The following is a 10897-nucleotide window of genomic DNA, read 5'->3' on the forward strand; positions in this document are numbered from 1 at the left end:
TTTTTAAAATTAAATTTTTTTTTTGACATCTGACAGATGTTATTTGTGCGTAATCCACACAAAACATGAGGTTATCTGTCATATGTTTGTAGTTGCAGGTAGTAGTAGAACATTTTAGTATATATAAGTATATTTATATAATTAAGCAAAGCTAAATATATAAATTGAAACCATGGATGTTGCCACAGGTAAGTGGGTGTACTTTTTACTTGCAAATTTGTTACTATAATTAGTTTTTTTTCAATGTAGAATCACCTGTGAGTGATTCAAAAATGGCATCATCGCCTGTGGCCAGCAACAGATCCAGGAGTGGATCCCCAGCCAGGTCAAGATCACATTCAGTATCCCCTAATCGAAATGGCAATGCTTCACCCAGGTCAGTATTCTATTTGAGGATTCTGTCTCATTTTCTTCATTGATTTTTTTTGTACCTCATAAAAAATGTATGCTGATATTCTGTTTTTAGATCCAGGGGCGATTCTCGTTCCCGATCCGGTTCCCGTTCAAAATCTAGATCCAGATCGAAGAGTGGGTCCCGTTCACGTTCTCAGTCTGCAGCAAGCAGAAGGTCACGTTCTCGGTCCAGGTCTGGTTCGAGGAAGAATTCACGCTCAAGGTCTAGATCGGGCTCTAGGAAAGCATCAAAATCACGCTCCAGATCCAGGTCTCATTCTGGTTCGAGAAATGGCTCTCGTTCGAGATCCAGGTCCGGTTCAAGGAAAGGATCGCGATCGAGGTCCAGATCAGGTTCTCGCAAAGCCTCTAGATCAAGATCACGTTCCGGCTCGAGGAAAGCTTCTAGATCGAGATCCAGATCTGGATCACGCAAAGGTTCCAGATCTCGTTCAAGATCAGGCTCACCTAAAGCCTCAAGATCAGGATCGGGTTCACGTAAAGGCTCAAGATCGGGATCTCGTAAAGCATCCAGATCAAGATCCAGGTCAGGTTCACGCAAACTCTCGAGATCCAGGTCCGGTTCCCGCAAAGCCTCCAGATCGAGATCAGGATCGCACAGATCGAGATCGGGTTCAGTTAGGAAAGGTTCCAGATCCAGGTCGCGTTCAGGATCTCGTAAAGCATCGAGATCCAGGTCTAGATCAAAATCAGGCTCGCGTTCCAGATCTGGTTCCAGGAAAGCCTCCAGATCACGTTCAAGATCCGGTTCGAGGTCCAGATCTCGTAGTGGATCAAGGAGATCACGTTCGAACTCCAGGAGTCGTTCTCGATCACGTTCAGGATCGGCGAGATCGCGATCCGGTTCGAGATCCAAATCACGCTCAAGATCCAGATCCAGGAGCAAATCCGGTTCCAGGTCGAGATCTGGTTCACGCTCAAAGTCGCGTTCCAGATCGAGATCAAGATCTGGCTCAAGATCGGGAGATGAAGCGAAAGTCGCCAAAAAGAGAAAATTGATTTCCGATTCTGAAGATGAGGGCGATGCAGGGCCAAGTAAAGTGAAGAAGATTCTTGCCAGTGACGATGAGAATGCGGAGAATGAAGGCAACGAACAGAAAAGTGATGAGGCCGCAGCCAAACCTCCCGAACAAGTTCTTCCTAATGTCTCCGATGATTCAGACGACGGTATAGATCCCAACAGACAAGGAGGGTAAGATACTAGTAGATATGTTAATATACGATTGCTAATTGCTTTTGTATTTACAGACACGATGGTGTATCGGATTTCGAGGCGATGCTGCAAAAGAAACGTGAGGATCAGAAGAGACGCAAACGCAAGGATATTGATATTATTAACGATAACGACGACATTATTGCTCAACTCTTGAGCGATATGAGAAACGCAGCAGAGGTAAGAGATGCTTTTCTATTTTAACCGAGAATAAATAATAAAAACACAACTTCAATTGTAGGAAGACAGAAGGTTGAATCAGACGAGTCAACCTGCGACTAAGAAAATTGGAATGCTTCACAAGGTGATGTCTCAATTGAAGAAGCACGATCTGCAATTAGCATTTATAGAGCACAATGTCCTTAGCATATTGACTGATTGGTTAGCGCCAATGCCAGATAGATCTATGCCATCTTTGCAAGTTCGCGATGCCATTTTGAAGTTGCTCTGGGATGTAAGTTATAAATATTACATTTGATTTTAAACAACGGCTTTACTAATATTATCGACAGTTCCCAAGGATTGATCAATCGACTCTCAAACACTCTGGAATCGGAAAAGCAGTGATGTACTTGTATAAACATCCGAAGGAGTCTAAGGAAAACAAGGAGAGAGCAGGAAAACTCATCAGTGAATGGGCGAGACCCATCTTCAATTTATCAGCTGACTTTAAGGGTTCGATACCAGCGACATTAGCAACGATCTTAATATATTAACTATACAATTATTTAGCTATGAGCAGAGAGGAGAGGCTGCAAAGGGACATGGAGCAAATGCCAAAAAGGAGGAGGGACAGTGATGCCGGTCCTTCGGAGAGGGTGCGTGATAAAGATATTGGTAAAGCTATGGGCAGCGAGGAAGGCAAAACTCTTCGCCCAGGTGACAAAGGTTGGGTAGCTCGTGCCAGAGTACCCGTACCTTCTAATAAAGACTACTGTGTTAGACCGAAATGGCAATCTGAAGTTGATATTAGCCGGGTATGTATAAACGACATTCGATAACTTCACATGCTGATTGTTGTGTTTGATTTTAGTCTACCAAAAAATCGATGAATCGTTTCGAGAGGCACTACAAGAACTTTGTAGATACTAAGCGTGCGAAACAGAGTAAACGTGCCGTTGAAATTTCCATTGAGGGCAGGAACATGGCCCTATAAAGAGTTCATTTACTACTACTGCATATTATTATCCAATCGTTATTTATCAGTCGTCACACGTCATTTCCAATTGTTGGACTCGTTTTGGTCTTGTACATCTCTATACGAAATTGAATAAATATCAATTAACATATATTAAAATATAATTAAAGTTTTTGTTTCTTAGATAAGCATTCATTTATTTCCTCTAAGAATTTCCATTTAATGAAATACAATTAATCGTAAATTGCTTAATTCAACTGGGTTGTTTCTTTATAATTTCATATTAAAAAAAAAATGTCGGCATTCATTTTTAATTTGCAAAATATGCGCACAAGAGCATACAAATTCGAAGGTCAACATCCGTTTCTATTCTCGAAGAAACCAAACATTTCATTTATGCGCATTTCATTCGCTCTAGTATGTCTGGAAGTGGTAAGTGTTGCAAATTATATGCAATTTCAATTCAACATTGTGTTTCTCAGTTAGGGACGATGCTGTGGCTGAGCTTGTGCATTATCATTTAAAATCATTACCAGCTGTTCAAATATCGCTAGTAACAGCAGAAAGAATAAAGTTTTATTTTTGGCCAAGCCGAATCGTCGAATACATCGATCAAAATGCTACGTTCCGTTGCTATTTAAGATACGATGGAAAACACTGGCGTTTGAAGAAATACCATTTACCAGTTAATTATCAAATGAAAATTTTCGAACTTTTCTGGACGAAACATGGATTTGCTGTAACCGACGATAATGTTGTCGAAATAATTTCAAGAATATATCGGTATCTTTGCAGATGGTCCATAGCCCAAGAAGCTTGGAGACTGAATAGATTTCAAGTAAAAAAAAATATATATCCAAAGCAGTTACAATATTAATGTTAACTTTTTTCCATAGAGATATAAAGCAGGTGAAGAAGATGTGGAGATTGATTCAGTTGATGAACAATTATTTCTCACAAAATCTGAACGCCATGAAAGGAGGAAAAGGATCAATGCTATTTTGAGGAGAATGAGGAAACCTTCTTAAAGATTAATTAATATTATTAAAAAAAATATACAATCCTCGATTCATTAGTATTTTTCATAAACATACTTGTAAATTTGTGTACATATATATATATTGTCTGTATAAACATCACTTAACATTTAATATTCAGTTTCTTATAGAGTTCACTCATTTTGTCTATGGCTGTTTTATATTGCAGGTAGCTCTTCAAGATCTCATCATACTCTTTGCATGAGACTATCTTATACTTTTCCTTCATCAATTTCAAATTGTCAATTTCCTTTTTGCATTCCTCCTGCTGGACATGGCAATCCCTCACAAATTCCTGGTATGCATCAAAAGTCACAGTGGCCTCTGTATACATGGACACTCGCACTTTCTCATTGATAATCTTCATTTTAATTTCATTAATTTTAGTGTTAAAGTATGTTTCCTGAGTTTTAGCATCACATATTTGGGGTAACTTCTCAATCCTGAGTTTGACAATGCTTTCCAACAGATTTGAACTCTCTACCAAATGATTGAGATAATTTGTTTGCTCTTCATGCAATTGGGCCTTCAGATCCAATAAGATTTTATCATTTATATTTACATGTGGAAGTATTAATGATGACTCCAGTTCACCTTTGGATACAGATTTAACAAATGACTCAATCTCATTCTGCTTTTCTATCAATTTTAACTCGATGGCATCTCTTAAAGTAACTTGTTCTTGGTAGGTGAGTTGCACTTGTGGTTCTTGGAAATCAAATACTGTTGTGTTTGGACCTATGTGGGCAGTTTGCAATAGTTCTTGGGATATCAGCACTGTGTTAATCTTCTTGCAGAATTCATCATTCAAGATCCCATCGGAAAGTACATCCTTAATAGAGTCATAGAGTATTTTATAGGTTACATTTTCCTCGTTCACCGCTGCCAGTCTCTTGATCAACGACTCGAGGTTTTCTTTATCACTAATATTGGTGTATTCGGACATACTGGAAGGGCACTTATTCAATTATTATAACAAACAAAGACCGATTTCATTATTTCAAAATTTGACGCCCTTAGTTCGTTATTTGTTTGGTTTACGATGCTGCAACCAATTGGACAATTTTAAAATTGAATAGTGCATATATGCAACTATCGTTACAATTACTTAATTAATTTAATTAATGTAGTATATCAGCAACAGAGATACTTTTAATAATAATTTAGTTCAACATTATTAAGTGAAGGTATAAAATAATAGTAATGTAAAATAAATTTCAAGTGCCATCTGGTGGATTTTATATATGTATTTATTGTCAACACAAATGGAAACATAGTCTTTGCTTGTTATGTATCTTATCTACAATATTTTGTAAAACTATTTAGTAAGTGAACATTATGGCCACGTTAGAGGATAAAATTCTGGGCGAGAAATTGCACAATTACTGCAGCAGCAGTGAGGATGAGTACAGTGATTGTGATAACAGTGATTCAGAGGAAGGTAAGGTTAAAGGGACCAAGGAGGAAGCCCCACAATTGCCAGAGCCTAACAAATGGGAGGGCAGTTCAACAAACACTGGTCCTAAGGGGGTCATAAAAGATTGGCAACGTTTCAAGCAATTGGAGGCTGAGAAGAGGGTGGATGATGAGAAGGAACGCATAGAGCTGATGAAGAAGCTCACATTAACAGTGCAATCTGCACTGGATGAAGAGAAGGCCAAAAACGAGGATCCCGACCTTGCTGAGCTTTTAAACGACGATTTCCTCCTGAATTACCAGAAGCAACGCATGCAGGAAATGCTTCAGCAGACCGAGCATAACCTGAAGTTTGGAAAGTTGATTTATTTAAATAACGGAGACGAGTATTTGGATGCGATCGATAACGAGAACAAAGCCGTGAAAATCGTCGTTCACATCTACGAGAACAACGTTCCTGCTTGCAGATTGATGAACGAAGCCTTCGAAGAGTTAAGCAAGATTTATCAGTCGGTTAAATTTTGCGCGATAATTGGCTCGCACGCGGGACTTAGCCGTTGCTTCAAGAATAACGGCGTCCCGGCAATTCTGATCTACAAGGCAGGTCAGGTCGTTGGTAACTTCGTTCGTCTCACCGATGATTTAGGAAACGACTTCGACGTGGAAGATGTTCAAGGATACTTGGTCGAACACGGCATGCTCGATGATAAGACATGCAAACCGTTGATAATAAGAAACGGAGACGGCGACGATGAGGATGACAGTGATTGAATATTTAAAAGCAAAACCTTTCCATTAGGACCAAAATTCTATTCAATGGAGGAACAGTGTTCATATAATTGGCAATAAGGAAGCCCTCACATCTTTCCAACATTTTTTTTTATTATTTAATTTTACTACATGCAACTGTGTGAATGTTTTAAATATTTATTGATCTCAGGTTTCTTCATCTGTACATAGAAATCATTTGTTTTTATGACCATCACACTTAATTCACCTTGTCTATATATTTACATAGTATACATGCATTTAATAAGAATGAAGAAGAGAAGAAGAAAATGTTATTAATTTATATTTTGCGATGTTTGTAAACGTAATTCGAACACACACACACACTCCCTTTGTATGTAATTTAAAGCATATTATTAAAAGCCAGTATATCTAGTGCAATAAATGTTTCTTGGTTTCAATTCTCTTGAGCAGTTCCTTTCCAATTTCGGAGCGCACGAATTCGGTTTAGAAAGTGCAACGACCTTGATGATTCCTACCTAGGAAGTTGCGGCCACTTATCATTAAACTTACCAACAAAACATGGATTGCAAAAGTTTAACCTATAAACTATTGAGTGAAAATGCTATACCGTTAATTGGATGTACGTATATCTCGCTGCAATAACAATACAAGCAGTTTTCAATTGCCGATAATCGATTTTCCAGTTGGCACGTTCCAAATCAAGGGAAAACAATTGATTAGGGATGTTTTGGATCTGGCACTTCAGGCAGGTTACAGATCAATAGGTAAAAGCACTTTAATCTAAATTGACCTCATATCAGCTATACCCATTCAATACTATTATTTAGATACCGCCTACGTTTATCACAACGAAGAGGACATCGGCGAGGCGTTGAAAGAACTTCTGCCCAAGCATAATTTAAAAAGGGAAGATATTTTCATTACAAGCAAATTACGTGAGTTTGCAGCAGCGTCAACACTTTCACATTTATTAAATTACTTATGGTTACTTAGCACCCAGTCACCATGGTGACCTGAGTTTTCTGGCATTGCAGCAATCCCTTAAAAAATTGGATTGTGGATACTTGGATCTGTATTTGATACATTGGCCTGGACAGCAAGCCCAGGCTCCAAATCACCCCAGCAACATCTCTGTGCGACAGAGCACTTGGAGGAACTTGATTCAAGCCCGCAACAAGGGTTTGGTTAGAGACATAGGTGTTTCCAATTTCACCATCAGACACTTGGAGGATCTGCTGGCATTTTCTCCAAATGATAAACCCTCTGTCAATCAGGTGATAAAAGTTTTTATTATATATCAATCAATTATATATATATTTATATAACACATTTATTCAGGTTGAATGGCATCCACATTATCACCAAAGTGCTTTGCACGAGTTTTGCATAAAGGAGGGTATTCTCCTTCAGGCATACTCTTCACTTGGTGGAAGTCACAATAACGACTTAATATCGGACTCTGCTGTGACTAGTATTGCCAAAAGACTCAACAAACAACCGGCCCAGGTGCGATATTTCTGAATTACTCGACAAAACAAATTCGATAAATAACTGCATCGTTCTCAGGTATTACTGCGCTGGGCGCTTCAACAGAACATCGGTATAATCCCAAAAGCGAGGTCAAGAGATCACATATTCGCAAATATCGATTTGAACTTCGACATTTCATCAGACGACATGAATTCTTTGAATCAACGGAAGCAAATCAAATACGCTTGGAATCCGGACATCGTCTTATGAACAAAACAACGCATATATGTATATGTATGTTCTATAAAAAGGAAATTATTTGTTTACTTAAAAAAAAAAGTAACGTTATTTATATATTGAAACGATTCAACAAGAAACGTTTCAAAAACCCTTTTTCCGAGGTTAAATATCTGATTTCCTGCAACTTTTTGATTCTTATACGCGACTATGATCATCGTTCGTGTTGCAGAACGGCGAATCCGGACATTCGATTTTAACTTGGCCAGCCGAAGATTGTAACTCTTCCAGTCGCTCTTTGGAGAGCAAATATTGTATACTAGCTTCTACTCTCATCGCCCTGCATGGATCCATTTTACGCAGCTGTTGCGATACGTGCTTTCCGAACACGTCATATTCATCTTCTATAAATATCTTAGGGTTTTCCTCGCTCGAGACACCATCGTCGAGTCTTTTCTGCTCGGTCCCCCATAGCAAACCATTAGATGGAAAAACCATCTTAAAAGAAAACATTTAAGAATGTTAGACTTGCAACCATCTATCTCAAGTTACCTCGTTTCTGGTCATGGCACTTCTTGCAGTTTTCTGCAGAAAGGACATTTCATTGAACCATATTAATTTAGAGGAGTACTCTTTGTTTGACTTTCTAGAGTGCTTAATTTTCTTCATCTCTTGGAAATAGGTGGATCGTAGGTTCTTTATCTTATACTTAATTTCCTGTACATTAAGTTCAAATTGCTCACTAAGTGCATTGTATGATGACTCCTTGGCATCCCTATCCTTGTACATCTCGCTACCAAAATTCCACAGACAAGGGAATGACTTGTAGGCCTGCACAAAGCCAATGGTTTTCTCATCACTCCACTTGTTAGCCCTTTTTACTGGATCAGACCACTTTCCATCCTTTAATATCATCAAATTAGCCCTCAGATCCATACCTCCTTTCATATAACTCTTTATTTATATTTACATTCAATTTATTTATTGCCATCATACAAATATACGTATATTTGTATCATGATTCATTGTACCTTAGGGCAAATATGAAACAAACCAATTCTTTCTCTTTGTTTACTAACGTTGGCATCACTCACCTAACCTTCAAATCGCCAATAATGTCGTAAGGTAAAATGCAATATTATGTATGACGAAGGGTTTCACAGGAGGATAGCTACTCTTAGCTATTCCAAATTCGAAAATCTACCCAAATCTGGTAAACCCACATCGAACGAATGGACGATCCTCTCGACGATAACAATGGAAATCGATGGCAAACTTGACATTGTTTCCCTTGCCACTGGATCCAAATGCATCGGGGCAAAATCCATGTCTTCAGATGGGGATATCCTGAACGATTCGCATGCTGAAGTCTTATGCAGACGTGGCTTCATTAAATATCTATACCTTAACTTAAATGACCCGAACTTGTTCGTTAAAAACGACAACAAATTCAAATTAAAAGATTCTGTAAAATTTCACTTCTTCACAACTCACGTCCCTTGCGGCGATGCTACCATATTCCCAAAGAACGCAGATTTTGATAACTTGGGTAATTTACTTGACGATTCCGAAGAACCATCAAATAAAATGATCAAACTTGATACTCATAGAACAGGAGCCAAGTGCTTGTTGGAGGATGAAAAATGCGATCCATTGGAAGATGGTCTCAATTACCATGCTGTTGGAGCAGTCAGAACTAAGCCAGGTGTGGTGCATTAATTTATCAATAACAATTAGATACATAAATGATATATTTGGGTTTTCAGGTAGAGGTGATCCGACGCTTTCCGTCTCGTGCAGCGATAAACTTGCGAAATGGATGCATCTCGGTCTGCAAGGATCTCTCTTGAGCATATTAATCGAAGCACCTATTCATCTTACATCATTTACGATAGCTGGAGGGACTACCTTTAATGTTGAAGCTTTAAATCGCGCCCTGATTAATAGATTTTTGAAAATTCAATTAGAACCTCCTTACAATGAAACAAAGACATGGTTTATAGCCCAGAGCGATGTACCTTTCAAACATTGCAAGGATGAAATGAAGCAAGCGTGCCCATCAAGCATAATTTACTATAAAAAGTAAGTATTACGTGTAAAGCAGAACATAGCAGTTTATTAAAATATAAATTTTCAAGCGAGAAAGCACAGGTAGCTGTGAATGGAAAAAGGCAAGGAGTAACAAAGAAGAACAGGAATACAGCTGCTGGTAGGTTATCTGTGTGCCGTATAGAATTGTTCCGGGAATTTGTGAAATTTCGTCCGGATTTTTGTGATGCAACTTACGATGAAGCAAAGAAAGCCTCAGAAGAGTACCTACGCAATTGGGTTATATTCAAGGAAAAAGCGTTCAAAGTTTGGCCGCAAAAGTGTAACAAACTTGTACAATTTAAAATAAAATGATATTTTCTATTATATTACTGTACTTATTTCAATATTTTTTTTAAAACTATTATTAGAAACATTTTCATTTCAATCTTTAACAACGTTTATTCATCTTCGATCTATTTAATATATATTTATGTTTTCATATTTTCATTCAAAATCACTTGTGTTAATTGAAAGCCCTTTTTTTCAATCAGTTGTATTTTTGTTTGGCATGGTAAATTCTCAAATTACAGCATAACTATAGTGAATTGATAGACATAGTCCTTACTAAGTATACTATTGTATACTGCGACACTTTCGATTTTAATCCTTTGTTATTTAATACATGTATTGTATGATACAATTACCTATAACGATAACAACAGGAAATATAAAAATGTTATGAAAGCGTTATGTTTGCTTGTATATTTATATTAAAAATCAACAAGATTTGATTACAAAAGCGAAACGTGGCTGAATTTCAAGATCCGCGGGACGGCGAGGGTAATAAGAAGATCGGTACCGCACCCTGTTTACTTGTCGCTGCGCCGTGCAATTCACGGTAATAGCATTAAGCATATATAAAAAAACATACATATTTTATGAAAAATTATGATTAAATCATTACATTTTTAAGAAACTTAAAAACTTTTACAAATGTTTTTCGAATGCTGCAATTAAAAGCGTTCGAGCTACAGCAGATAGGTGTAGTTATTTGTTGACGTTCTTTACGTGATTTAGCTGCAAATCATTAAGGATTTAGCTTTGAATAAAGTGATTAAAATAGAATTAGTAAACAGCCCTTGTGCAAGTTTGAATATTTTATCCTACGCATCAAAAATAGAAGGTCCA

At 37.7% G+C, this 10897-nt stretch overlaps 7 protein-coding genes across 11 annotated transcripts; 5 read left to right on the forward strand and 2 right to left on the reverse strand.

Annotated features, from left to right (window-relative positions):
- The first annotated feature begins 41 nt into the window (after nucleotides 1–41).
- LOC108559985 (protein IWS1 homolog) lies at nucleotides 42–2929 on the forward strand. Of its 2 annotated transcripts, XM_017917392.1 has the most exons (9): nucleotides 42–188; nucleotides 250–376; nucleotides 467–706; nucleotides 905–1606; nucleotides 1663–1807; nucleotides 1869–2081; nucleotides 2140–2302; nucleotides 2360–2604; nucleotides 2661–2929. In XM_017917392.1, the coding sequence occupies exons 1-9, from the start codon at nucleotides 173–175 to the stop codon at nucleotides 2781–2783; spliced, it is 1974 nt and encodes a 657-aa protein (XP_017772881.1). In that variant the 5' UTR covers nucleotides 42–172; the 3' UTR covers nucleotides 2784–2929. The 2 variants fall into 2 exon arrangements, with proteins under 2 accessions (XP_017772881.1, XP_017772880.1); XM_017917391.1 differs by having other exon boundaries at nucleotides 467–1606.
- Nucleotides 2930–3419: 490 nt separating this feature from the next.
- LOC108559969 lies at nucleotides 3420–3866 on the forward strand. The gene is made up of 3 exons (XM_017917364.1): nucleotides 3420–3504; nucleotides 3561–3603; nucleotides 3662–3866. Exons 1-3 carry the CDS (start codon nucleotides 3494–3496, stop codon nucleotides 3791–3793), a joined length of 186 nt encoding a protein of 61 aa, XP_017772853.1. The 5' UTR covers nucleotides 3420–3493; the 3' UTR covers nucleotides 3794–3866.
- On the reverse strand, nucleotides 3856–4852 carry LOC108559968. Its single transcript, XM_017917363.1, has one exon. The coding sequence runs from the start codon at nucleotides 4746–4748 to the stop codon at nucleotides 3906–3908; it is 843 nt and encodes a 280-aa protein (XP_017772852.1). The 5' UTR covers nucleotides 4749–4852; the 3' UTR covers nucleotides 3856–3905.
- Nucleotides 4853–5060: 208 nt separating this feature from the next.
- Nucleotides 5061–6328, forward strand: LOC108559974 (phosducin-like protein). The gene has a single exon (XM_017917371.1). The coding sequence runs from the start codon at nucleotides 5141–5143 to the stop codon at nucleotides 5987–5989; it is 849 nt and encodes a 282-aa protein (XP_017772860.1). The 5' UTR covers nucleotides 5061–5140; the 3' UTR covers nucleotides 5990–6328.
- Nucleotides 6329–6429: 101 nt separating this feature from the next.
- On the forward strand, nucleotides 6430–7929 carry LOC108559972 (glyoxal reductase-like). Of its 2 annotated transcripts, XM_017917370.1 has the most exons (7): nucleotides 6430–6590; nucleotides 6655–6735; nucleotides 6799–6906; nucleotides 6965–7245; nucleotides 7310–7477; nucleotides 7538–7735; nucleotides 7911–7929. In XM_017917370.1, exons 1-6 carry the CDS (start codon nucleotides 6530–6532, stop codon nucleotides 7709–7711), a joined length of 873 nt encoding a protein of 290 aa, XP_017772859.1. In that variant the 5' UTR covers nucleotides 6430–6529; the 3' UTR covers nucleotides 7712–7735; nucleotides 7911–7929. The 2 variants fall into 2 exon arrangements, with proteins under 2 accessions (XP_017772859.1, XP_017772858.1); XM_017917369.1 differs by lacking the exon at nucleotides 7911–7929 and having other exon boundaries at nucleotides 7538–7797.
- On the reverse strand, nucleotides 7857–8858 carry LOC108559975. Of its 3 annotated transcripts, none has more exons than XM_017917372.1 (3): nucleotides 8773–8858; nucleotides 8231–8709; nucleotides 7857–8176 (listed from the first exon to the last, which is right to left on the reverse strand). In XM_017917372.1, exons 2-3 carry the CDS (start codon nucleotides 8624–8626, stop codon nucleotides 7877–7879), a joined length of 696 nt encoding a protein of 231 aa, XP_017772861.1. In that variant the 5' UTR covers nucleotides 8627–8709; nucleotides 8773–8858; the 3' UTR covers nucleotides 7857–7876. The 3 variants fall into 3 exon arrangements, with proteins under 3 accessions (XP_017772861.1, XP_017772863.1, XP_017772862.1); XM_017917374.1 differs by lacking the exon at nucleotides 8773–8858 and having other exon boundaries at nucleotides 8231–8581; nucleotides 8649–8762; XM_017917373.1 differs by lacking the exon at nucleotides 8773–8858 and having other exon boundaries at nucleotides 8231–8717.
- On the forward strand, nucleotides 8773–10081 carry LOC108559961 (tRNA-specific adenosine deaminase 1). The gene is made up of 3 exons (XM_017917354.1): nucleotides 8773–9383; nucleotides 9445–9760; nucleotides 9817–10081. The coding sequence occupies exons 1-3, from the start codon at nucleotides 8819–8821 to the stop codon at nucleotides 10079–10081; spliced, it is 1146 nt and encodes a 381-aa protein (XP_017772843.1). The 5' UTR covers nucleotides 8773–8818.
- Nucleotides 10082–10897: the final 816 nt, after the last annotated feature.

The sequence above is a fragment of the Nicrophorus vespilloides genome, unplaced genomic scaffold (genome assembly GCF_001412225.1).
Source record: "Nicrophorus vespilloides isolate i.1.1-1 unplaced genomic scaffold, Nicve_v1.0, whole genome shotgun sequence".
NCBI classification, from domain to species: domain Eukaryota; kingdom Metazoa; phylum Arthropoda; class Insecta; order Coleoptera; family Silphidae; genus Nicrophorus; species Nicrophorus vespilloides.